This window comes from Gallus gallus, chromosome 3, assembly GCF_016699485.2.
Source record: "Gallus gallus isolate bGalGal1 chromosome 3, bGalGal1.mat.broiler.GRCg7b, whole genome shotgun sequence".
Taxonomy (NCBI): Eukaryota; Metazoa; Chordata; class Aves; order Galliformes; family Phasianidae; genus Gallus; species Gallus gallus.
The window spans coordinates 51,421,140-51,447,889 of NC_052534.1; the positions used below are offsets into that span (position 1 = coordinate 51,421,140).

The 26,750-nt window shown below is 38.8% G+C and overlaps 1 protein-coding gene across 9 annotated transcripts in view; it reads left to right on the forward strand.

The window, feature by feature from the left end:
- SNX9 (sorting nexin 9) overlaps window positions 1-26,750 on the forward strand; it is a 54,253-nt gene that overhangs the window by 20,017 nt on the left and 7,486 nt on the right. For 6 of the 9 annotated variants that reach the window (XM_040698450.2, XM_040698451.2, XM_046939723.1 and 3 more), the window contains exons 5-14: window positions 6,216-6,399; window positions 7,164-7,317; window positions 8,344-8,428; window positions 9,339-9,464; window positions 9,794-9,911; window positions 12,405-12,535; window positions 15,582-15,685; window positions 17,649-17,752; window positions 20,416-20,493; window positions 25,878-25,954. In XM_040698450.2, the coding sequence (XP_040554384.1) occupies window positions 6,216-6,399; window positions 7,164-7,317; window positions 8,344-8,428; window positions 9,339-9,464; window positions 9,794-9,911; window positions 12,405-12,535; window positions 15,582-15,685; window positions 17,649-17,752; window positions 20,416-20,493; window positions 25,878-25,954 (1,161 nt within the window). The remainder of the gene's footprint in view (window positions 1-6,215; window positions 6,400-7,163; window positions 7,318-8,343; window positions 8,429-9,338; window positions 9,465-9,793; window positions 9,912-12,404; window positions 12,536-15,581; window positions 15,686-17,648; window positions 17,753-20,415; window positions 20,494-25,877; window positions 25,955-26,750) is intronic. The other 3 variants (XM_040698454.2, XM_040698449.2, XM_040698452.2) reach the window with 1 other exon arrangement.

Here is a 26,750-nt window from a genome sequence, read left to right on the forward strand (position 1 = left end):
GACTAAGTTGTTGAACAAGTATAAGAAGAACACTAAGGAAGCTATCCCTAAAGCTGTACTTAATATCTTTTCCAATAGTTGCAGCTAAATGCTGTAGAGACAAATTGTATTCATTAATTTGTGTAGTATACATCATAGCATACAGCTATGGAAAGTAGTAAATACTGAGATTAAAGAAAATAAATATAGTGCTATTACTTAAAGTGCACTATTCTGTGGAAACTGACACGTGTGTTATTGCATTCCTGAAACAGTCTTCCAATTCTGTGACATAGCTGTGTGCACTCTGTGAGGTAGAAGTATTGCTGTGGGAAATAGGAAATGCATGACTCACTCATGTTTGGTTGACTTCAGTCTGTCGTGTTAAACTGGTATGCTAAAATACCTTCTAAAGTATATAGGTAGGTTCACCATAGAAGTTGCAATTGTGTGTGTTTGTTTTTTTTTTAACTAATGAACCTTAACTCTGCATAAATGTATGTTTGTAAGACTTAATGTATAGTTATCTCTGTGCACATAAATCATCTCTTGAAGGGCATAGTGTAAAAGATGTCTAAGAAGAAGTTCAAGCAAAGCTATTTGGGTTACAACTGTTCATAAATCACCAGAATACTCAGTGTCCTAGTTCTCATGACTATTAAATTCCAATTCTTGTTACAGATGACACCTCAGCATCTTCTTTTGCTACATATAATTGGAAAGGAACACTTTTTCTCTGCTTTTGGGTGGTTGGACTTGATGATCTCCAGAGGTCCCTTCCAAACCCTACAGTTTTCTGATTCTGTAATTCTGTGATCTAAGTCATAATATTGCATTCATGAGTTCAGAATTGTAACAGGAGTTAGTCATCAACTCTTTTTTTTTTTAACAGAGACACCAGGCAGTGATTTTCATAAGACAGTGCCTTGCATGCTTTGAATTGAACTGCATTCATGTACAAAAATATAATTGTCCAAAATAGGACCGTGGTTGTACCTGTAGAAATTACAGAGCTGTTTTGTGGGTGTCCTAATGGAATAAAGACTCAAGCAGCATGTTGTTAAGTTGTGATGTTGTGATCGCTCTTCATCATCATGATCCCAATACTGGAAGGCAAAATCTAACCCTGAAATAGTTTTCCCGCTATTTATTATGTTTGCATGTTCCTTTGCTTGTTGTTCGGTTTTTGACTGACTTCTTGTTCTGTGAGGTAGCTCTATGGTCTAGCAGTTTGGCATTGAGTATACAAAGAATATTTTAACTTGATAATGGTGATGGTCTTGTCAGTTCTTGTAGAAGTGCTCCTGCTTTGCAGACATAGGGGGCGGTTTCCTGCAGTATACTGTTTCTGATTTAATTTTTTTCTTGCTCATTGAACATATCTTACTTTAAGGTGAAGTCTTTGACATTTGTCATTGAGAATGGTTCTTTGAAAAGTCTTGGCCAGTCATACTCTTCAACTACTCCTCCTACAAAAAACGCAGTGTGTGAAACGGCTATTCTGTTACCAAACAAAAATACAGAAGGCATTTCCCATAATGAAAGGATAAAGCCTGGTTAATTTTTATAGCCTCACTCTGGGATATCTAGAGAACAACATCAAAGGGAAACAGGGAATCTCTTCTGTTTCTGGCTTTACTGTGACTGCTACTTGGATAAGTCCTGACATTTCTCATCTGTGTTTGAGAAGAAACCATTAGGGACTGGAGTCAAGTAAAAAGAAAACAAGGATATTAAGGTGACTTGATTGCCATTTAAATATTCCTGTGTGGGTAATGAAAGCAGAAGCCTGTGAGATCCTCATTGGATAAATATATAGAATTGTAAATGACAAAGCTAAAGCTAAGATGCCAACAGATGGGATTTTTTCCCTCCCCTCACCCTATCACTGAAGTATGGACTTTTTCTTTTCTCTTTCAAGTTATACATCTTTCTAAAAATACAACTTTGCCTCACAAACATGGCTTTTTTCAGTCGAGTCAGAAGTTAATAGATGAAAATCTACCCTGAAGCAATGCAGCTTCTCAGCTACTTTGTGAATAGCCTCTGTTTCAATGTCTCTTCGAGAGTGTCATAGTTCTCATTGCAACTTTGTCTGTCCTGGACTTTCCTTGGTATGATCAAGTTTGTTTTCACCACCCACTTATTCAACATGGCTTCTGTCTCTTGGAGTAGGTTTCAAGGTCTATTTCTTACAGTTGGAAATGATTACTTTTGGTGGCATGGCTACCTGGATCTTTTGGGGTACTAAGCTTAGTTTTAGCATCTGAACGTTGTTTGGTTTGTCTTGGCATTTGTCCTTTAGGAGTAAAATTGATCCATTCTTCAATCAGAAGCATCCATCAATATGAGGAAAGAGTCTGCCAGGAATTATTTATGTGGTCAGGAGGTCAAAAAAAGATGTTTTCGCTAGGACAGAATGATGCCACGGTGACTTAGTTTTTTTCTTTTTTATAACATTAGATTCTTAGAAGATAGCAAAAATGTTGCTTTGTCATGTTTCATTTTTGATTCATTTGATGAAGACAGTGACCTTCCATCCCTAAGCTGAGGATTTTGCTGTTGTGGTGAAATGCTTTTTCTCATTCAACTATATTTAGATCTTTGAAAATACACTAGAATTCTCCTGTCTGTTCCCCATCCCCCTCACCCATAATGATCTGGTTCTAAAGTGAGTTTGTATCTGTCTTTAATGGAAAATTCTTAAAATATTTAGCAATGTGTTCCCTCCATTGTCTGTCCCCCGAATAGCTGTTTTTGGTTCTAGTTTTTCTCCCAGAGCAGTAGGAGTGAATAAGGCTATAGTGGTCTACAGAAGGGAAAATTGGTTGCCTTTAAGGAATTTATCCTTCAATTTAATCTCGGTGTACTTATTCGATGTTATGTTGAGGAGCAGAGACGCAGCATTTCATTTGAAGATTGGTTAGTTTCTTAATTATGCATGGTGTGGCATTTTCTTTTTGTGCATTTGTGTTTGAGATTGCTTTGTATGCTTGGATGTTTGGTGTACTGTGTCCTTAGATTAACTGAGTAACAGCTTCTTGCAGGGTCTCTTCATCTTTTCTGTGCTGCCTGAAGAGAGATCAGAGGATTATCAGTTTCAGTTATGGAATGCTAAAGGTGTGAGAACATGCAAGTTAATCACTTACAGAATACTTGCTGGCCTAATTAAGGTTTAGTCAACCAGACCTAAGCTGCAGAAATGGTTTCTCTTATGGAATTTGTCAGCTGCTGAGATCTGCAGAACTGCTGAGTGGAGCTGAGATTATTCCTTTAATAAATGATCTGTCTTTACTTGGGCCTCCATGTTGTGAGACATTGAGGAAGGCAGACCTTTGGATTCCTGAACCCTTCTCTACATTTACTGATTTTGGCTACTGCTTGGGAAGTGTCCACAGCATGTGTGTATAGGCAAACATTTGAAGAAAGATGAAGGGTGACCTGTAAATGCTCTTTCAGATGTGTCACGTGTGTACACATCCCTAACCTGTCTCTTACCCTCTTTGCCAGTGCCTTAGAAAGAAATGTGTGACCTTCAGCTGAAAGGAGCTGAATGAGAATAGCACATCCCACACCTTTTGAGCCATATGGGTCACCTGCATAGGGGAAAGAATTTATCCCAGAGCTTTTTTGGACATCTCAGAGGTAAAACTTTGATTTCAGAGTAGTGCTTCTCTGTAGGCCCAGAGATAAAACATCTCAAGGAGCAGTTTAAGTAATCTGTTTCCCCTTGCTGCACAGCATTTAATGTGTATCAGCAACTGTCTGCAAGTTCAGTGATGATCACTTTTGACAGCCATTCTTTAGTACTGTGCTCAGTATTACTGTTATTACCTCCCCCTTATTTTGCAGTGAATCTTAAGGTTTCTTTGCCACCTACTCATGTACCAGATTTCACATCAACTACAGAGAAGAGGAAAACTTTACTCAGCCTCTTGGCAATCATCCCACTTCTGGGTTTTCATTTGCCAGTGATCAGCCCAACATATATTGCAGAAGTGTATGCAAATGAATATTATGCAAACTGTTCTAGGTCCTCTGAGTTGCCTTAGGAGTCGACATGCTTTTCCACGTGGGTGACCCCCAACATTTGTGTTTTCCTTTAACAAAGACAGTACATTCTGATGACATGTTGTTTGTTTTTTTTTCTCACTTCACATAAACTTGTATGGGGTGAACATCGTAGGTAGAGCGGCCTGGTACCCTATAAGCCAACAACAACTTCACTGTAATTTGCAGTGTGTATCAGCTACCCAAGAATTAGCAGACCTCAACAATATAGCTCTCCTAGGGAGTAGTGTTCTTGCATCAGTTGCATCTTCAAAAAAAAAAAAAAAGGACAGTTATCAAGGTAGGAGCTGTCCACACCATTGCTCTCACTCCAGCATTTCCTAGAGACCAGCTGTTGTCTGGCTCACTTATTTCTCATGGGTCTTCTGAATGGAGATTTCCACCCAGTTTAGAGGCTTTCACCTTGATTTCCAGTTCCTGTGGACTCTGTTCCTGAAAAACAGGTGCTGTGCAATATCAGTAGTACATGCCATTTCAACGCTTAAAGGTTTGATAGTGACTGTGAAGTCTGACTGTCAGGAGACTTTGTTTTAGGGAAAACAAAAGCAAGAGCTCACGTTCTGTGATTCCTGAGGATTACTTCAAACAACTGCAGAAAAGTAATGCGTCGGCGTAATTAAAGAGTATTTGTTTATCTAAGCGGTGGGCAGAGTATGATGCTCTTACTGTAATAACTGCCTTGACTAGTGGTAGCATCGAGGATTATAAAGCAGTCACAGGTGCAGCTGTTTAATTAACTTTTGTATTTAAAAAGATTCAATACCCAAAAAATCTAAAATGTTCAGAAGGTAAACATTGCATTTGTTGCACAAATGGTCTACTTTTCCTGCTTACAAGAGAATGTTCCAAAATTGTGTAACAAACCAGACCTTACTCAGGTTTTGCAGAGAAGTGGTCTGGTTAGTAAGCTGAAACAATATAGCGATTTCTATTTAATTTTTAACTTTTGTAGGGAATGGGTATGTTGAAGGTTTTTGGTGGGTTTGTTTCACCTAGATGTTATGGTTTTATGTAAGTTGTTATAGCAATTAATTATATTAGGCATCCTTGATGTGCTGTTTCATGATAAAGGCAGTGCGCTGGATTCTGCAGGCTTTGAGATATTGTTTTTTTCTCACAAAACTCAGTTCCCCCCTCTGCTGAACAAGGCAAGCTTTGTAGGCTTTATTTTCTTTCCTTCCCCTTCTCCTCCTCCTGCCTACACATTGGGTGTGTGGGTTTTGATTTGTGGGTTTTTTTTTTCCCTCTTTCTACCAGTTATTCTCTGCACTGAAGCATTTGGAGTAGACTGCACTTAACTAATCAATGCTTTTTCAGAGTGCAGTGTTAAAAATCAAATTGCAGAGCAGGATGCTAGGCTATTAATCCAACTTACTGACAGGTAAATCTGAGAAATTGATGCAGTCGTTAGAGACATGTCTGCTGTGTGCTCTTTCCCCGAGGTTTCCACCTCCACTGCAATATTAGTAGAAGGGTACGTGATTACCTTCACCAGAAGCTTATGCTGGGGGAGTAGGTCTACAGGGAGATGCCAAACTGTTTCCTGGCAGATGTTTCCTTCCTTTCTTCCTTCATCTTTGCTTTAAATGAATTAAGCTCTAGCAGGAAAGCTGCTCAAATTCCTGGCCATAACTCCCAAACTGGTACACCCAATATTGGTGGTGGACAACTTAGGATTTGCTTTTCGTAAAGCCAGTGATCTGCGTTTGACAAAATAAACATTCAGTAAAATGCTAATCATTTACTTTCAGGTTTCTGTTTCAGATATGCTCGTTAGTCTGCGGATTGACGTATCTAGTAGTTCACATTCGCCATACTTCTGGTGTTTGAGTAAAATAATTTTTACCATGGGTCAGAGTACTTCCTAAGACTGTTGGAACAAATTGTTTAAGTTCCTTTGGGAGATATAGCATTTATTGCCATGTACCAGTGTCGCATTGCTGGAAAGCTGATCAGTTCTTCCAGGTGCTTACTGCATTTTAGAGCTATGTAGTTAGGAATGTAAGATTTGGCTGCTGCTTCTGAACTGAACAAATGTGAAGTGCTAAATGCAAACCTGTAGCCTATCAGCAGGACTTTGAAGACTTCAGGAAGAAAGTGTGTGTTCTTTGCTCATGTCTTCATCAGCTCCTTCTTTATTTTTGTCTTCTGTTTGCACAATGTAGGTAAATAATGCCAGTGATCCTTGGTCAGGCTGGAACATTGGAAAGTCTGGGAACTGGGATAATGGAACCTCTGGTGACAGCTGGGCAACAAAACCTGAAAGTGCAGCTGGCCAGAGGAACAGTGCTTCAAATAACTGGGATACAGCAGCAACATTTGGTCATCCACAGGCATATCAAGGACCAGGTGTGCTAATAATGCTCTCATTTTTGAATAAATTAGAGTAGGTGGACAATGGATGTAGGAATTACCTAATCTTTCGTAACTGTAAGGAATGATTTGCTTAGTAAAAAGTAAATGCAAAAATAAAAATAAAAAACTTCCAGGTAGCAAATCATGATATGAGGAAATGGAATACTAAAATGGTGAAGGTCATTGCTTGATTTTAAAACTAATAATAAAAATAAAAATCAGTTCCACAATAATAGGTGCCTCAAACCTGCCTCAAGCCAAAGTCTTGTTCACAGGCGATCTGTTCTTAGACATCTTGTTCAATTTGAATAACTGGAATTTAAACACTTGAATTTATGTCATCAGGTCTGTGAAGGCATGGTCTCCAAATCCTTGATTTTAGGAAGATTGTAGCCTTTCAGAAGGCTTCTCACATATTTGTAGTAAAGGACTAAAATAAGAGGAGAACTTACAGCTGGATATTACTAATCTATAATATATGAATACAGAACAGTGCTGTTTTTTGTAGCATTTTTACACATCAGCATCTTTTTTTTTTTTTTTTTTAATCACTCTAGCCCCAGTGGATTTCTAGTGTAGTGTTGGTCAGGATATACTTGGTGGGGATGATGACTGAGGATGAATCAAAAAGTACAAGATCCAGCTTGCTCTTCAGTGTGTTTACCTTGTTGATTACTTGTGTATGAGAGCTGAGGAGGGTGCTTCTGCTTTCTAAAGAGAAAGTATGTAACTGTCTTTACCCTTCCTCTCTACTTCAGCAGCTGCTGATGACGATGATTGGGATGATGACTGGGATGACCCAAAATCATCTTCACCATCTTACCTTGGCTACAAGGAAACCGAGTCGTCAGAGGCTGGGGGGTCCCAGCGTGGAAACTCTCGTGCAGCTGCTATGAAGCTACCACTTAACAAGTAATGGAAAAAGCAGTGCAGATGTGTCTGTATTGAGGAGAACTGGAATTTTTCAAGTAGCATAGATGTGTTGCTATTAAACCTTCTTGAAATATGCAATGTAAATAATATTGGGGGGGGTAAAAATGTATGTGGATTAAGTATTGGCTCTATGTGATTAGATAATGTAGATTCCGGAAAATCTAAAAGTACATCAGAAAACTATTTTTGGAGATGTTGTACAAACAAATCATGCTTTTACAACCTCTGTATTTCTGAACCTACTGTTGGTTAAATTTTTCATGACTAGTCATTCACAGATGGTTGATTTTGTTCGTCAGTGGACATTTTGTCCAGTTATGCTGCAGTACCTCTCCATCAGTGTGGCATCTACTTGTTGCAAACCCATTTAGCATGACCAGCATAAAAATAATTTAAAAGCATTTGTATGAAAAGTATGTCAAACTTGTAGTGTTTCTGCAAGCAAGTGGTAGATTATAGATACTTCAAGGGCTAAGTATCTTCTTAATTAAAGAGAACCACAATTAGCTATTCATAAAGCCTTTGCATAGGCTTTAAGGATTCTACAGTGATTTTTGTGCATTTTTCTTTCTAATAGGCGGACAAATTATTTTAACTCATGCTTAGAAGTACTTTTTAAATCCACACTTCGTTGTTCTTTCAGATGATTGAATTCTCATTGTCTGAAACAGCAAGAAGGTGTGCATGTGCATGTGTGCATCTGCAAAGTATGGGCTGCAGTGAATGGCTTGGCAAATGTTAGTCCGTGCCCTACTGTTACATTTGCTCTGGTGGACTGCAGAGCACACGTAACTACATGTCATGCAAGAAGGGGCCTGTATAACGCAGACAAAGGCTGGAGATTAGCAGCACAAACTTCTCTGCTTTTTCAGGGTCAATAGTTAGTAACCCATGTCATAATTTTTTTCTGTTTTCGAGAAATGCTAAGTTTTTTTCTTAGTGCTGGTGTATTCTGCGCATGTTGAAATGAGATGCAAAATAAACTTATCACTTTGTTTTGGTTAGATTTCCTGGATTTGCAAAACCTGGGATGGAACAGTATCTATTGGCAAAACAGCTAGCAAAACCAAAAGAGAAGATTCCCATCATTGTAAGTTGGAGGTGAATGAGTAGGTGTGACTGTGGTGTGGGTGTGACTTTTGTTTAGTGGGTTGGCTGGATTTTTGTTTGGTTATTTTTAGGGGGGAAGCGGGGTGGTGGTTGATTTCTGACTTGTTTTAGGTGTTGGTTTCTTGTTTTGTTTCCTTTTCTAGATTCTCTCCACTTCTCTTCTTACCCAAGTTAACTTTTAGACTCAGGGTTGTTAAATGTATCTGGGTCAGACAAAATTGGTGCTTAATACATAATTAGAAACGTCACTGTCATCGTGAAACTATATACCACTTGAAGTCACAATAGACCACATTGCAGAGTCCTGTATCACTGAGGGTTTTTTCAGAGTCAAGTCTTAACTCTTTTCTTCTACGTGTTCTTCTGTTTTCAGAATTATTCTTAATAGTGTTTTTCTTACCTGCATTATTTGTGAATGTGAAAAGCAAGCCTTGTTGAAATGGAGAGAGCAGAAAATGTTTTACAGTCTCGGTTTTCTAGATAGCTACCTAATACTGTAAAGTACATTCATGAAGGTTTGCTATATTCAGTCATGATGATGAGTTCATCTGCTGATCTAACAAACAGACTGTTCTAGATCTATACTATTGTAGTGAAATATGGTCAAGGTAATAATACCTACAACTCACTGTTCCTTTGTTATTTGAAAAAAAAATGTACAGAAATACTTAAGTACACCTGTGGTAAATGATCTCTAGCTGCAGGAAACCCCTGTGTTTCCTGATTCTCAGGCTCACTGAAAGCATCTGAAACTTTTAAACGAATAGAGTTAGAAACTCCGTTTTGAAAATATACATTCCATATATGAATGAAGAATTTGTTTCCTTGTTTGCAGCTGGTACAATGTCATGTATTCAATTAAAAACAGTAATATTTGCAATGTCTTACAGATTGGTGATTATGGCCCAATGTGGGTTTATCCTACCTCTACGTTTGATTGTGTGGTGGCAGATCCCAAAAAAGGTTCAAAAATGTATGGTCTCAAGAGCTACATTGAGTATCAGCTGACCTGCACTGTAAGTGTATCTGAAACAGACTCTTCTCTTTCACAAATGTGGGTCGTTTGTACAGATAAATAAGTTTATTCAAGTTGGTAACGGTTGTAAATGATGGTTGACACGAGTTTTCCCCCCAAGAGTAGCTTTTTTATTTCCTAGCATTTTTAGTTCTGTAACTATTAATTCAAGGCTCTACATCAATAAGCTTTACTTCCTTATTCTACAAAATAAGTTTTATTTTCATTCGTCATTTATTTTCATTTATTTCACGTATTTACTGGTCACACTTGTTTCATGTTGCTATCTGTAGATTCCTGTCAAAATTCAGAGTTGTGTTTCTCTTACAGAACACTAATCGATCTGTCAACCACAGATACAAGCATTTTGACTGGTTGTACGAGCGTCTCCTGGTTAAATTTGGATTAGCCATTCCAATCCCATCTCTTCCAGACAAGCAAGTAACAGGTAAATGTTTATTACTGGACTCATGGGAATCATAGAATCACCAAGGTTGGAAAAGACCTCCAAGATCATCCTGTCCAACTTTCCACTTTCACCAGTGTTTCCCACTAAACCACGTCCCTCAGCACAACATCTAAACATTCCTTGAACACCTCCAGAGACGGTGACTCCACCACCTCCTTGTGCAGTCCATTCCAGCACCTGACCACTCTCTCAGAGAAGTATTTCCTAACATCCAACCTGAATCTACCCTGATGCAAATTGAGGCCATTCCCTCTAATCTTACTGCTAGTTACACAGGAGAAGAGGCCAACCCCCACCTCACCACAGCTTCCTTTCAGGTAGCTGTAGAGAGTGACAAGGTCTCCCCTGAGCCTCCTCTTCTCTAGACTGAATAATCCCTGTTCCCTCAGCCAGTCCCCATAAGACTTGTGCTCCAGACCCCTCACCAGCTTCATTGCCCTTCTCTGAACAGACTCCAGGACTTCAGTGTCTTTCTTATGGTGAGGGGCCAAAACTGAACACAGTACTTGAGATGCAGCCTTGCCAGTGATAAGTACAGAGGGATGTTCACTTCCTTGCTCCTGCTGGCAATGTTATTTCTGATACAGTAAAGCTCTCAGAGGAAAGGGAGCATCCTCCTACAAGCTGTTCTTTGCCTATAAGTAAAATGTTGCAGCTATTCCTCCTATTGCTTGATTTCACACTTGTTTTAGAAAGCATATTTTGTTTGTATAGCAATGTGCTCCAGTCTGATGCCCATTCAGCTTGACCAAACTCTCCAAAGCCAATGAAAGCCAGTTGTTCTTACTTCAAGTAAAGTGGGAGTAGACAACTTTAGTGCTCATTAATTCAGTAACTACAATTGAATGTGCGGTCTGTACATTTTCACTGGTCTCTTGCTCCCTTTCTGCAAGGGGACATGGGTGTTTGTGAGGAAAGGAATGTAAACCTGTATAAAAGGAAAATACATTACTTCTGGCTATTTCTACTTGTACGTTTTCTGTTAAGATTTTTATAAAGACTTTAGGACAACCAGCCAAAAAGAAGCATGCAAAAGCAGGCGTGTAGCCAACCACATGGCTGTGGGCATCAGTAAAAATGCAGCAGTTCAATTGTGTTTGAAGAAAGCTAAGCATTGATGCAAATGCTGGGATAAATGCCGAGGAAACTGAAAAGTGAGGAAGTGACTTCCTCCCCCCCCTTACATAGCCTCATATTTGGAATTCGCCAATATATTTGGATTAATTTATGCTTCTGGACTGAAAGGAAACCAGAAGACCTGATGGTGTCTCTAGATTTTGTTTTAACTGTATCTTAATACTCAAGACTTTGGCATCTCAATTTAATTTTCCCTCTGGATTTCTGTCTTTTGGAGTCTGTGGGAGAGAATAACTTCTCTTGTGCCATGGCCTCCCCTTCCCTCTCTTCCTCCTCCCCCCACTCCGCCCCCCCAAAAAAATAACATGCCCCTCTTTTTTTTTTTTTTTTTCCTGAAGTGTTACAGGAAGCACTGCCAGACTGTGCTCATCACTTTTCATACTTGCAATTTTAAAATAATTTTTTAAATCCACCCTTGTCAAGCTGCTGCCATAGTAACTGTACAGTAGAACTATGTTGAAATTACATGCATTTGTTATCTGGAGGAATCTCTCATTTCTTTCAAATATATCCTATTCACTCTATGTTTAAGAAGTCTGTAATGCATTTTATTAAATTAGAAGTTATTCTCTTACGACATAGCTTGTGCTAAAATTAAAAGATTCTTATAAACACGCAGTGCTGAAGCACTACTGGTTTAAAAAATAAATTTTTTGTTACTTAGTGCTGTAATCTAACAGACAAAAAAAATCAGTTTCTGAGTCATATATGTATTATAACCAGTTCGTACATAAGATTTATCAAGACTTTTGTCAAACACATTCATTTACTTACATAGAACTGTGGTTGTGAGAGGTATTGCCTTTAAAATCTCCTGTTTGAATTCGGACTGCTCAAATACAAATGCTTTGTTATTTAGGATATGATGTCCTTGGAAGTAGGTAGTTCGTAGAGCCCTGCCAAGAATTTTTCAGGCTGTATCAGAAAAACGTATGCATTCCAAGTCCATGCCTAGCTTGTCTTGGATCATCTGGCTGTCTTATTTTTTCCATCCGAAAGTTTATTAATCTCTTTTTTCAGAAAAGTTATTTGTACTGTGTGTGAGGTTTATGTTCTTCTAGTGTTTTCTAACTATCTTTAAAAGGAGCAATACCAGTACTATGAACTGATGTTTTTCTGATTAGTTACCTTAATGTTTACTTAATGTAAGTTCTGCCTCTATTTAATAACTCAAAAGATGAATTATAGGTTCTGTGTGTGGTGTTTTAGTGTGTGTGTGTGTGTGTGTATGTGTATGTATATATATATATAAATAAAATATGCATACATAAATAGAAAAAAGAAAAGCCGACCACTGAAATGGAAATGTAACAATTACTGTTCAATGTATAACAGGGCGCTTTGAAGAAGAATTTATCAAAATGCGTATGGAGAGGCTGCAAGCTTGGATGACAAGGATGTGTCGCCATCCTATTGTTTCAGAAAGTGAAGTTTTCCAGCAATTTCTCAATTTCCGAGACGAGAAGGTAGGAAATGGCTGGAATTGAGGAATTGTTCCGTCCCCCTCTCCCCCGACACACACACATCGTTCCCCCTTCAAAGTAGAAATTGCAGTCTGTAGTCTTCTCATTTGTCTGCCCCCTGTGGGCAGCGGCGAGGATCTGTAACCTGCTGGGTTTGGTAAATTCAGATGACAGGTTAAAGTAAGATGTAAAGTTGCATTTGTGAAGTACTCTATGCCACTCTAGCAGATACACTTTTGAAAGTAGCTTTGCTGCCAGTCTAAGGACAGTTTGTGTCCTCCAGCAGGAAGGGAACACATACGAGAAGTCATTCACGGTTTTTCCCTTATCCATCTCTGTCAGGCTTGCTGCAGTCCTCTGATTGGTATTGCTTTGCTAACAATACAGACTGTTTTTTTGCAGAACTGGAATGAATTTGATCCTATGCTATACTTAAAAACAAACAAAAATTACTAAACACGGTTTTCACTGCAATCAGCTGTAATAGGATTATGCCGCAGCCTGACCCAATATACCAAGCCCTTTCTGATTTCCTTCCTGTCCCTTCCCTTCATTTACTTATGGGTTTCCTTTTAGGGGGATTAATATCTTCACCTGCAGTAAATAGTAATAGTAAATTGTATTTTATTCGTGATTGAGCTTCAGCTCTGTTAATAATTCAGACATCATGTATATGCTAATGAGGAAGTGAACAGGAAAACTGCTATTTTCACCACAAAAGTCGTACTAAGTTCACATAGACTCCTACTCAAAAAGTAAATGATTCTCACAGGTTTTTAAGACCAGGTTGAATAAAGACCTCAGTAACTAAGGTCACGTCAGACTCTTTTTGAGTAGAATGTTGGACTACAGACCTCCTGAATTCTATTCCAACCTGATTATTCTGAAAGAAAGGGCTTACTAACATAATAATTGCAGTCCTAATTAAGTGCTATTTGAAAGGACAGTGGTGAGTTTTATAACCATGTTAGTTAATCAGTGGCTCTTAGAATCTAACTTACAGATTGATATAAATGGAGCAGATGTGATGCATCTGGAATTTTTTTCCTTCTGTTTCCACTTACTATGCTTAGTATGACAATTGCATCAGAGTCTTATGATCACCTTGAGCAGCTTCTGTTATCAGCACTATCACATGTGCACATACATCTGAATATAATTGCCTTTATACTGCATTTCAGTAACGTACAAAAGGGCCTTTTTACCACAAAATCTAGAAGACAAAGCACACAAGCAAAAGGGGAAAAACTCTTGAATAAGCTTTGGCCCAACTGAAACTTTCGTTGTTATACTGTAGGGATGCAGTGAGAAAGGCCCTCTTGGAATTAAAACTTCCAAAGTAGGTAAAGGATAACAAGAAGGTTTTGTTTTGTTTTGTTTTTTTTAAAGTGTGTCAACAGTAAAAGGAAGACTAGGGAAAATGTGGGTCCCCTACTTAAATGAGGTTGGTGCCTTTGTAACAGGGGGTGCTGAGTAGGCAGTGATCCTGAATGTCTTCTTTGCTTCAGTCTTCAGTGCTATGATTAGCCCTTAGGCATCCCAGGCCCTACAGTTAAGAGAAAGAGTCTGGGTAAAGGAGGACTTTCTGTTGGTTGAGGAGGATATGGTCAGAGAATGACTAACCAAAATCAGTACACTGAAATCCATAGACCCCAATGGGATGCACCCACATGTGCTGAGAGAACTGGCAGAGGTGATTGCTTGACCAACCTGATAGCCTTCTATGATCACTGGCTGGGTAGATGAGGGGAGAGCGTTAGATGTTGTGTACACTGACTTCAACAAGGTGTTTGACACTATGTCCCACGACATCCTTGTTATGAAACTTAGAAAATGTGGGACAAATGAATGGACAGTGAGGTGGATTGAGAACTGGCTGACTAGCAGAACTCAGATGGCTGTCATCAGTGGTACAGAGTCTGATTGGAGGCCTTTAACTACTGGCGTTCCCTAGGGGTTGGTGCTGGGTCTGGTCTTGTTCAACATCTTCATCAACGACCTGGATGAGGGGGTAGAGTCCACCCTCAGTAAGTTTACTGATGATAAAAAGCTGGGAGAATTGGCAGATACATTGGCAGGCTGTGTTACCATTCAACAAGACCTGAACAGACTGGAGAGTTGGGCAGGGAGGAACCTGATGAGGTTTAACAAGGTCAAGTGCAGAGTTCTACGCCTGGGGAGGAATAATCGCATACGTCAGTACAGGTTAGGGGATGACCTGCTACAGATGAGCTCTGTGGAGAAGGACATGGGAGTCCTGGTGGCCAGCAGGTTGGCAATGAGCCAGCAGTGTGCCCTTGTGGCCAAGAACGCCATTGTTGTCCTGAGGTGCATTATGAGAGTGTAGCCAGCAGATTAAGAGAGATAAGCTCCCCCTTTGCTCTGCCCTGGTGTTGCCACATTTAGACTACTGTATTTAGTTCTTGACTCCCCAGTTCAAAAAAGACAGGAATCTTCTAGAAGGTGTCCAGTAGAGAGGCAAGAAGATGATAAAGGTCCTGGAGCATCTCCAATATGAGGAAAGGCTGAGTAACCTGGGTCTGTTCAGCCTGAGGAGGAGAAGACTGGGAGGGAATCTGATAAATGTATATAAATTTCTGAAGGGAGGTAGGAGGGAAATAGACGAAGCCTGGCTCTTCCTGGTGCTTTGTAGCTACAGGACAAGGAGTAATGGCCTAAAACTTGAACATAGGAAGTTCCATATTAACATGCGGAAGAATTTCTTTACAGTAAGGGTGACGGAGCACAGAAACAGGTTGTCCAGAGATTGTGGATTCTCCTCCTCTGGAGATATTCAAGACCTGTCTGGACGTGTACTTGCGTGACCTATTATAGGGAACCTGCTTTAGCAGGGGGTTTGGACTTGATGATCTCTTGAGGTCCTTTCCAACTCCTGCAATTCTGTGATTCTGTGATTCATTTGAAAGATTTTAAGGTGTGGGTGGTCTGTTGTCCTAGGCATTCTGTTCAGTGCTTAAGTGCAAATCATTAAAAGTGGATGAACAGTTTTTTTTTATTATTATTTTTTATTTTTTTGTCTTCCCTCAAGGAGTGGAAAACTGGAAAGCGGAAGGCAGAAAAAGATGAAACTGTAGGAGTCATGATCTTTTCCACAATGGAACCAGAAGCTCCTGACCTCGACATGGTAGAAATGTAAGGTGTTGGTTTGTTTGTTTTAGTATTTTTTTTAATTGGTTTGTGTTACACTTTTTTTATGTTTGTGTGAACCAGAAGGAGGACTTTATGCAGGAGAGAGTGCATCTGATTATATACCCATAGGTATATAACTGAAATGCTTGTAAAATCTCATTCAGGATGACACCTTTTTTCTGCTGTTTATATGTGGGGCTTAGGTGTCTGACACCAAGTTGCATCTTAGATATTTGAAGATAAGTGGCTTGAAAACCTCTTGATGTACCCAAGAGACAGCGAGCACTGATATGAACACTTGCAAGAAGCCCATCGCTTCTGTAATGTTAGGCAAGACCATCAGCGGGACAGACTTTATGTAATGGCGTTGTTGTATCACTTCTAAACCCTACCCCGTCAGTCCTGTTAATGTTTCTGTGAGAAACCCCTACTGCAAACTGGGCAGCTCCAACAGAGCCTCTGGATGAGGTGGGCAGCCTGAGATGTTGCTGAGAACCTACCTTCTGGCGCTGCAAGGTGGCTCTGACGCTTTGGACATCCACACCATGTTCCAGTGCCTGGGAGCCTCTCAGGGTGCTATTAAAGTTGTTTGTGTGAACTTACACAGCAGTACAGACAGCTATGCTGTCAAGTCTGTTCTGTTACTGCTTCTATACAGTCAGCAGTAACAAAGGTGGTCGAATGCCTTAATTCTTCCTTTTTAATTAGGAAGGAATAGTTAAAGGAGAACCTCCAATTTGAAATGGCAAGAATGGAAAGCAGGCCTTGATTCATATAAAGAAAGGAACTTGAAAAGTGTATTTAAATCTTACCTTAACAGATAACTTTAGCGTAACTTACCTTAAAAGATAACCTCATCGTTTCTTTTACTTAAGAGGAAAAAAATATTGTGTCTGAAACATGCCAGTGTTTCCTAACATCAGCCCCAAAATAGGGCCACTTTTATAATGACTTAATGTGATGGCATTTTCAGGAAAAGAAGAGAGAATGCAAATAATACAGTGAGAACAACGTGCTGAATCTTTGACAGTACAGCATTTATATATGTATATATAATTTTATTGCATTGTTGGTATTAACATTCAGTATTCCAGAGTCAGTTCTTTCTCTTTCTTTCTGTCTTTCTGTCTTTCTGTCTTTCTGTCTTTCTGTCTTTCTGTCTTTCTGTCTTTCTGTCTTTCTGTCTTTCTGTCTTGTTTTTCGAGTTCAGGCTCTCACCAACAAAACAGAGGAGAGCACAGTCTGGCCATTCTTTTTGCAGTCACCTTACCTTTACTGTTGCTGTTTCGCCATCCTGGGGAAGGAAAGATATCTAGTGATTTTTCCACTTAATTTCCTAGAAGATCACTTATGGCATTTTAGTTGTTCTAATCAAGATAGATACAGCAGTAAGAGAGGACTACACATCAGTCTTTGTACTGTACTAAGCAGTATGGAGTCAGTCAGATGTCATTTCCTTCTTCAATACTGTGCAATTTCAGTTTATTCACCTAATTCAACTATGTTAATTCTCAATGTATTTGGGTAGGAAGTTGTGATGTATTTTTCTGTTTTTCCTCAAATGCTTTGTTCTCTTTTCAAATAAGATAACTTTGCCCTTGAATAAAGTATGAAATGTTCTTTTTTATAGCCTTGAAAATCATAACTTCCCTAAGTGGACAAATCAGGTTGTTCAGTAGTTCTTGGGTTAAAGTTTTGCAGTGTTCAATAGTTCTTCAGTGAAACGACACTTTTTACTGAAACAATTTTGCTAGTACTTTGACAGATTTCAATAAAAAATCTGGAACAATTGCTTATATTTATTCAGTTACTTGACTTTTGTTGCTCCTATAACTCTGCCATCTAACTTCCTGGTAGTGTGAAGCCCTTCTGTTTGTAATTAGTGCTCTATGGATGTTTTGTGTAAAGTTAGAGTAATGCATCTTTCTAAATTGCTTTTTGTTTTTGCTTCTTTCAAATGCCCCAGAGAACAGAAATGTGACGCAGTGGGTAGGTTCACCAAAGCAATGGATGATGGAGTTAAAGAGCTGCTGACAGTGGGACAAGAGCACTGGAAGAGGTGTACAGGGCGTAAGTGTCTCTTCTGAACTCAATAGTGTTTTCAGTCTTGTTCTCCTGTTTGTTTGTTTCTTTTGTAAGTCAAAGCACAGTTTAAAACTAAAGGAAATCCTAAGTTATAATGAGAGTTATGTGCCTTTCTTGCAGTTTTTGGTGTCTGAAAGGATGAGTTGTGCAAGTTTTTTCAGTTCTTTGGTGTTTTTGCCCATAATAGAACTGTCTAGTCCCCACCTGTAGGCTTAAAAGTTAAGTTAAATAATTCCAGTCATCCATCTAAAATCCTTGTTGCATCTGTTCTATTTGTCATTCATCTACATTTAAGTGATGTAGACCTGTCTCTGTGATCAAGTCATAAATTGTTGCATCTTATTAACCTTTTGTTTTTGCATGCTAGGAGAGGAGCTTTAAACATGAAAAGAGTTCAGAAAGTTTTCTTTTAATTAAAAAAAAACAGTGAGGAACGTGATTATGACTTATTCTTTAGCCCGATTCTTTTTTTTCTTTTCTTTTCTTTTTTTTTTTTTTTTTTCTCTCCTATCTTGTCTCTTCCTTCCTGCAGATATTTAGGGTTGCAGAACTTCACACCAAGTCCCTATGACTGCCTGGGCACTAATTTCCTAGTCCACAGCAGTGTTCAGTGTTTGTGGCCACCACAAGGCAGCTATTAAAGGAAGCAGGTACTACAGCTGAGAATCATAATAAACACTTCAGGGCAGGCTGTAGTGTCTGACTATGAAAGGCCCATTATATAATTCTCCTCAAATCTACATTTTTTTTCTTCCCTTCCCTCCACCCTCCCTCCCTGCCCTTTTTAATTCTCACAGAGAACATTGTCCCCAGACTTGGAATGTCTCCTGAGTTCTCTCTTCATCACTATCTAATCTTACATTGCTGTTGACTATCTGGAGCTGACTAGCAGGAATGGGAAGTGTAGGAGTTCAGTCTCTTCTAGTAGTGATGGCATTAGCACATGCAGGATATGGTTTAATACTATCTGCATTTCTTCATTTGATGAAGGTGTCTTTCCACACATCACTGACCCTCCCGCTGCTAACATTAAAAGTAGTCTAAATCTAAACTCTTCTACCTCACAAAACACAACCCTAACATTGTACAGCCCTCATTTTACTGGGGGATCACTGGCAATTCTGGGTGGAAAGTAAAGGGTGGGGGAAGGAGGAAGGTCTGTTAGCAGAGACTAGAACAATAGCACTGCTTTGCAGTCACAGAAGAAAATGACCAAAACACCATAGTTAAGGGTTGGCTGTGACTTGTGCTGCAGCAGAAATTCATTATTCTCTTCACTGTTAAAATCTCTGTAAACTTAGGACATAAGTGCTTTAGGGATATCATGATTTTTTAGGTATGTAATCATTTTTTACAGTGGCCACAGCTTTTAATGAGCTTGCATACACACAAAGTCAGATGTGATCGGCAGTTCTAACTTCTCACTTTTTGGACATTCATACTGAATGGAAGGAGTAGAATAGTAAAATATGGCCTTGAAAAACTGAAGAATTAAAATTCCCTGTCAGCTCTAGTCTGAACTCCTAATCAGAAGTATTTTTGGCACTTCCTGAGCAATACTTATATGCATTCCATTCCATAATGTTTAGAAATGACTGACAGTGGAAACACCGGAAATGCAAATGGAATGAAGATGTTCTTCAACGAAGTTACCACTGGGGTGTCAGGAATGAGTCAGAATGAGTCAGGAATGGCTGAAAAAAAAAGAGCTTTGGTACTCTGAATGGTACCTGCTCCATAAGAAACATTAGTTTTTGTAAATAATTACCTCCTGGGAAATGATTTGATAGATGATCAATAAAGTAATCCTTTTTTTTTTGTTTTGGCTACAGAAGGGTCCCTCTGAAAATCCAGTTGTATGTAACACTAGAGCAGCCAAGAACTGCTGTGTACCCTCATGAGCACAGATATTTGACAACAAAAAGAAGATCAGTTTTTCTTCTGTTCCTTGCTAGTGTAGTTTATTTAAAACAACAGCAACAAAAGATAACTGCTTTCGCTACTCACATTGCTTTCTAGGCCTCTGGAGTGGTGGTAGTCAGTTTTAGTAATAAACACATACCCATAAATCGTTGTTTTTTTTGTTTTTAATTCACTGTGAGGAAGCAAATTATGCATATATTTTTAATAAATGGACTCAAGAATTCAATTTTGTAATTCTCATACTTACATCAGCTTTTATTCCTAGATAAACCTGGTTTCTAGTCTCTTAAAATATCAAATCCATGATTTCAGGAGAGTTTGGGTATTAGAGGTCTGTAAGCTAATCCTCTCTTTAAAATATTAGATTTCTGCTCCATGTCACCTTCCTTATAGAGGAGGGTGAAAAAAATCTCACTGTAGGCATAAGTTGGAGGACTGAGCTTAGATGTGCAGTGATTTTTTTATAGCATTTGCACACTGTTCCCCAGCTGTTTGCGGCCTTGAAAAATCCAAACTGCGAGAGCTTTATCTGGTTTTGAAGCTTGCGTAGCAGGGTGGAGGGGGTGAGAATGTGATTGTAAATGCTTCACTACTAGCAACAGTGTAAAACCTCATTGGTTTTGACATCTGCTTCTTTCAAGTTTTGGAAATGTTGCAAATTAAGATTACATTTTAAAGATTTTTGCTTCTGTTTCCCTCTTTTCCCATCCCTTTGTCACTTTCAGCACTACCCAAGGAATACCAGAAGATTGGAAAAGCACTGCAGAGCCTGGCACTGGTCTTTAGCACTAGTGGTTACCAAGGTACTTCTGGAGTTTCATTTGTACTTTAGTTAACAAAAGATATTTCAATTACATCGTGCTATGTGTGGGGTTTTTTGCAAAGGTCTCGATTCTTTCCTTTTTGACTTTAGATGTCAGTTATGTTTCTGGAAAACTACTAAAACCTTGTTGCTCCATGTTTATTGTGGTTGTTTTTTATATTTTAATCTGCAGTCTTGTTTTGTTTCTCTCGTTTTGGAATCAGGCACTGGGTTGGTAGTGGTGGAGTTTAGTTTGATCTCAGTAATATATCATGTAGTCACTGAGCTAACTGACAAAACATGCTGCAGCACCTTTTTTTTTTTTTTTTTTTTTTTTTTTTGGCCTATATTTCTGTCATATCAAAGGAAAGGGGAGGAAATGCAGCCTTGAAATTGTATTCTACAAAACTATTGTGTGCAACAACTCCACACAAGGATGAAAAACTTACTACAAGATTTTTGTATGCCATTAACTGAGGTGGGGAGTTGGCTGCTGTAGCCTTTCTCATCCTTTGTCCTTCCTTCTTCTAGGGCCCTGAAAAAGAGTTTGTCACACTGGGTATGAAAGTTGTAGGAGAGAAATTGAGGGAATCAGTTGCAACATATTCTTGCAGACTTTTCAAGTTCTCTTTAGTCTGTGAAGTCAAACTTAAAATCCTACTCTAAGGTGTTCAATTCGTTAGCTGGGAAACGTTTCCTCATATCCCAAAGAGAGCTAATGGAGTATATTCTCTCTGGGATTCTCAGGTTAAATACAATTATTTTTCCTATATTTTATAGCAAAATTGCTCTGTTCTAAAACCTTAAAGGTTGATAGCATAGACATTTCCTGAAATCTTTCTATTTTAGGACTTTTAGTTAACTAGTAACTATTTGGATTATAAATGGTTTGTATTTGGATTATAAATTGGTTTGTACTCTTAACGCTTTTTTCCCCATAAACCACATATTAAAATGCAATCCATTTTGAAACTCAGGACCTCTGATGCTGGAAGTACTGGAATACTTCCTGTAGTTTGTTCTCATCTTTGTCCTGTACCTCAATGGGATGTTTGCCTATTTAGAATTCAAGTGTAGCATCTTCAGAATTTCAGAATTAAGAATATATGGGACTTCTCTTTTTAATTTTAGTTTTCAGGAAAAGACAACAAATGACAACAACAATGATAGTACATGTGTTGTTTTGTATGTCATTACTGCTACTTTCAGTCTCCCATGCCTGCTCTTTGTGTACAGTTTCATTTGATGGCTGCTTCAGTTAGAGATCTGTGGATTGACTAGGCTCTGTGCAAGAGACAAAAGCTTCTGAATTTAAACTGACAGAATGCAGCTTTCCTAATCTCAGTATTTAAAGGCAACACTGAACCTATTCTTTCAATCAAAGAAATATTAGCTAGCCTGAGTATGGGGTATGATTTTTCTGGACTTTCGATAAAGAAGATTGGTTCCTTCAACCATACTGAAAGGCATTCAGTTCAGTTTCTATTGGTAGCTGAATCACTTCATCTTCTTCATCCTGACTCAGATACCCAAATTCCCTGTGCTTGTTTACTGCTGATGATAAATTCTGGAAGTTTAAGTAGGTAGACCACTGAAGATGGCAATTAAACATTTGTTTGCATGAGTATTTCCAGTTACTGGTAGCTGACTTCTAGCAGCATATCTGGTATGTCGGTTCATTTGCAGTTTGCATGGGACAAATCTACTGTCCTTAACTCTTTCTTCAGTGCTGCCTGCTTGCTCTGCAAAGCCTTATGTTGAATGCCCACTGCCTTCTCTCCTAACTTCAGTCTAAAATGTTTAAGATAGCACCAGGCAAGATACGTTTGTTAAGCTGATTCACCCAAGCTGTTTTTCTTATGCTGCAAAATGAGCCTTATCAATTCATTCTCACCCATGGGGCATATAAGGAATTTGGCTCCAGTATTTGCAGAGGTGAATACTCTGCACTAATTTCAAAGTGAAAACTTTGAAACTATTAATGATACATTGAAAGGTTTTCCTTTAACTTGGCCATGGGCCTCCATACTGTCCAACCTGTTTTAGGAACAAGTGCTTTGAATGTATTATCTTGGTCCAGAAATATATATTTGAAAGTTTCAGAATATGTCTGCAAGTGTCTTGCAGCCCAGTGCTAAGTTGCCTATCTTAATGCATCATATGGTGAATGCAGCCTTAAATAGCATGGCTTCTTTTATGTGGTGCCAAATGCTCTGGTATGCCATGCCACTGTAGTGAAATTTCCTAATCCTACATCACCGCTCAGGAATTTTCTTAGGTAGTTGTGTGTAAGTTTCACAGTTGTACCAGCTAGCGGCAGGCACATCTTGCCTTCCAGGCTGCTTGAGTGCTGAACATGGCAAATCTCAGATGTACTTTCCACCGAAAAAAATCTTGCTACGTGTTGTTTCTTAGTACATCAATCTTGATCTTTTTCCTACTCCTGGATTCTCTTAAAACGTGCTTTGAGGGGAAAAAAAATTACTTCTTGACAAAAATTAAGAAAAAAATAAAAAAATCTGTTCTAATCATACCTTATAGAACAGTAGTTCCCTCAGCGTGGCTGGTGTATTCCCTCAGAGGTGATTACTGTTTGCATCTACCAACCAGCTAAACTACCAAGCTACTCTGCTAAATGTCTCCATAAGACTCCTCACGCTTTTACATCTTCATTCATCTCCCTGTGACAGCACGCAGGCGGGCCTGTGAAGCAATGAAATTATCAGTTTCTCCTCATGACTGTGGTAAAATATCTGTAGAATATTATTGGCCATTTTAACTGGTCTTTCTACAAGCATCTTTAATTAACATCTTGAAGGCCTTTCTGTTTCCTTTGGGAATACTGGTAATGAACAGTACTTTAGTTTTGTTGTAGATGTCAGCAGCACGTGGGCCTTCTGCTTTTCCATCCATTAAAGAGCATCCTGGTACATCCTTGCACTGGGACCCTGTTCAGCCTTCGTGGCTCGAGTTGAGCAGCCCACTCCCAGCTTAGCATCTTGCACAGCTCTTGAGAAGCTGAGAATGTTAAAAAGGTGGACTTGTCCAAGTAACAAGACTCCTACCGAAACCCAAGCTGACAGCAGTAAATGGGAGCAACGTACTGTTGGAATTTGTGTTGCTCTGATGTGTGAGCGTGTGAATTGCTTGCAGTAACTTCAGAAAGGTAACTTGGTTTAGGGACTGATTGACAGAGCATGACCTGACTCTGCTGATATATTTTAACTTGAAGGGCACAACAAGTGACAGATAAAATCTGACTCATTAAGACTGATGTACCATGACCTGAGAAGGAGATTGCAGAAGACAAGAATGCGATGTGAGGAGCTGCAGATACTATTCTGCTGCACTTGTAACTGTCTGTTATTGTGATCCGCTGTCTGGAACAACTTTTACCCATGTCATTAAGGATATGCTTCCATAGGAGAGTGAATGCCTCTGCTCTTAGTAGAAACTCTTAATCCTGTTCCTGCCACAAGCATCTGACTGTGCTCCACTGCCCCCACATGAAAAAGCATATGTTTGAAGGGCTTATCTTTGCATCTCCAATGTATGGAAGTTCCTTGTGTGAGTTCTGTACAGAAGCAGGGAGGTTTTCTTTTTACTTGAATACTTTTTCCTTTTTTATACTCAGGGAAGGTCATTTTCTTTTTATGGTGTTACAAAATGAACTATAATATCTAGACCAACCTGGCTTCTAAGTTGAATTAAAACCACACGATGTTTTGTTCTAGAAATCTAGCAGTTGCCTAAGCAACAGTTAAGCTAAACTCAAGGTTTCTTTTGTGCAGACCTGTGGAATTCCAAAATAGTGAAATCACTTTCCTCCCCAAGAAACTGATCTCTCTTTTTTTTTAGTAGTTTAACAGGAAGAAGATAACTTTTGAATTACATACCTTTTCCGTGTCTCAATGGTATTATTGTTGTTTTTATCTTTATTTTATCATAACAAGCTTAAATAGGAGAAAAACAGCTGTTTCTTTAGGCATGTTTGAATTGCTGAACTTACTAGCACTTAAGATCACCAGCCTTCTGTCAAAGCTTTTGGCATCATAAAACTAGTGTAATGGAATGTAAGAATTGACTGGTAGACCTTAAGCAACGTTTAGTCATTACCGTGTTTCCTTTAGGACATGTTGAAATGAAATAACGCCGTATGATATAAAATAATTTGTTAAAGACCTATGTTTAGTAGAAGAAACTATTTTAATGTTCGAATCAATCACTAATGAAATCGACATTTGGTAATTTGCAGTTAAGTCAATGATTAATGTTCTATAGAATAAAAACAAAATGTTCTTTAAAGGCTGTTAACTGCTGCTCAATATCAAGGTGTGTCTGAAAGGATAACATTTTCAAAAGCTAATATTTGATAACTCCAAATTAAACTTTCCACCTTCTCTACCTTGATTTGCTTTCCATACTGTTGACTGAGTGCTTTGGACGAGGTAACAAGGACAAAAAAAAAAAAAAAACCCACAAAAAACGGTGTTTTGGGAAGGTGAAGTGGCATGAAAAAACAAGAATGTAAGGCTTGTTTCTATCTTCGTCTCACATAGTCACGTCCTTCTAGTCATACAGTGTTATGAGTGCTTGTGGTGTTGCCTAGCTTACGATTTGTGGTGACGTTTGTATTTTTACATGTAGCTTGTGCAGCCTTTTATTTGTTTCATATGATGATGAAAGTTAGAAGCTCATTCTCAAAAGCGGAGATTCTTACTGAGCTTGAAAATATGGTAGAGGGGTCCCCTAAAAGCTGAGAAAGCTTCTTGGCAATGAGAAAATGTTAGTTGTGCCTCTTTTTCCCTCTGATGCCTCAAAAGGCATTAATTTATTATATTTAGGCATTTAATTTATTTATATAAATTAATTACGATCCAGGACTGCTGGAGATCTTAAGGCTAGCATTGCTGTTCCATAGGGCATTATGGAGAAAGTACTGCTTGTCAGGAATGAAAATAATTTGTTAAAAACAAAAAAACAAAAAAACAGAACTGCAGGTCTCTCTTGAGCACTGTTGCTTTATCTCCTAGCATCACCCTCCTCGTTCTCCCTTCCTTCCTTCTTAACTCTAGTAGGCTTCCTGATGTTCCCTATGAGGGAATACCTGTATATCTAAATAACATGTAATTTTGAAGTGTGGAAATGAATGGTGCTGGCATGGTAGAACAGCATATAAGTGGTCCCTTCAGTATTCATTTTGTGCAAGATCGTACTAGTTTTCCTTCTTTAGTGGTATAAAACCAATATTTTTCCAACCTTTCTATTATTTTGGGTTATGAAATGATGAGTAGGCTTTTATAATTATAAAAGAATGTATTTCAGAAACTTGTGTTGAATCAAGATGTGACTTTTTGTAATTTAAACACTGGTGTTTACTTTTAGGGGAATCTGATCTCAATGAAGCAATAACAGAAGCAGGAAAAACCTATGAAGAAATCGCCAGTCTTGTAGCAGATCAGGTAGAAGCACTGTGACACACATTGCTCACACTGACATAGCATGTACAAATATATCGCCTGTGTGGATCTGACTATTCTCTTTTTCTCCTGTCAAAATGTAACAAATGCTAGTGATGCAGACCACTTAAGTGAAACTGCTTTTAATACTTTTAAATGCACCCTCACCAGGCTGAGAGAGCTGGGGCTGTTCAGCTTGGAGAAGGTACCGTGGAGAAAAGAGAGCGGTCTTTTGGTATCTAGAGGGCAGATGTAAGAAAGAAGGGGACAGACTCTTTAGTAAGGTCTCTTGTGGTAGGACAGGGGAAGATGGTTTCAAACTAAAAGAGGGGAGATTTAGATAGGAAATAAGGAAAAAGGTTTTTTTACAGTAAGGGTCATGAGGCACTGAAACAGGACACCCAGAGAGGTGGTGGATGCCCCATCCCTGGAGGTATTTAAGGTCAGGTTGAACTAGGCTCTGAGTAACCTGGTTTAGCTGGAGGTGTCCCTGTTCACTGCAGGGGAGTTGAACTAGGTGGTCTTTAAGGGTACTTTGCAACTCAAATGATTCTATGTCAGTTTGGGAAGGAAGCTTATTGCGGTATTTTTCTTGGAACAGGAAGCCATTTTGGCTTCTAAAATGCTAAAATGATTACTTTATCTTAACACGTATTTGTTTCTTGATGTCAGTGAACTTTTTTCATTACTGACACAACAGAATGAGATTTAATCAAGGATAGGATTCCATCTTTCCCTGTATTCCCCAAACGTCTACAAGTTCCAGATCTTGCTACTTTTCATTATGCCTTGATGTGCA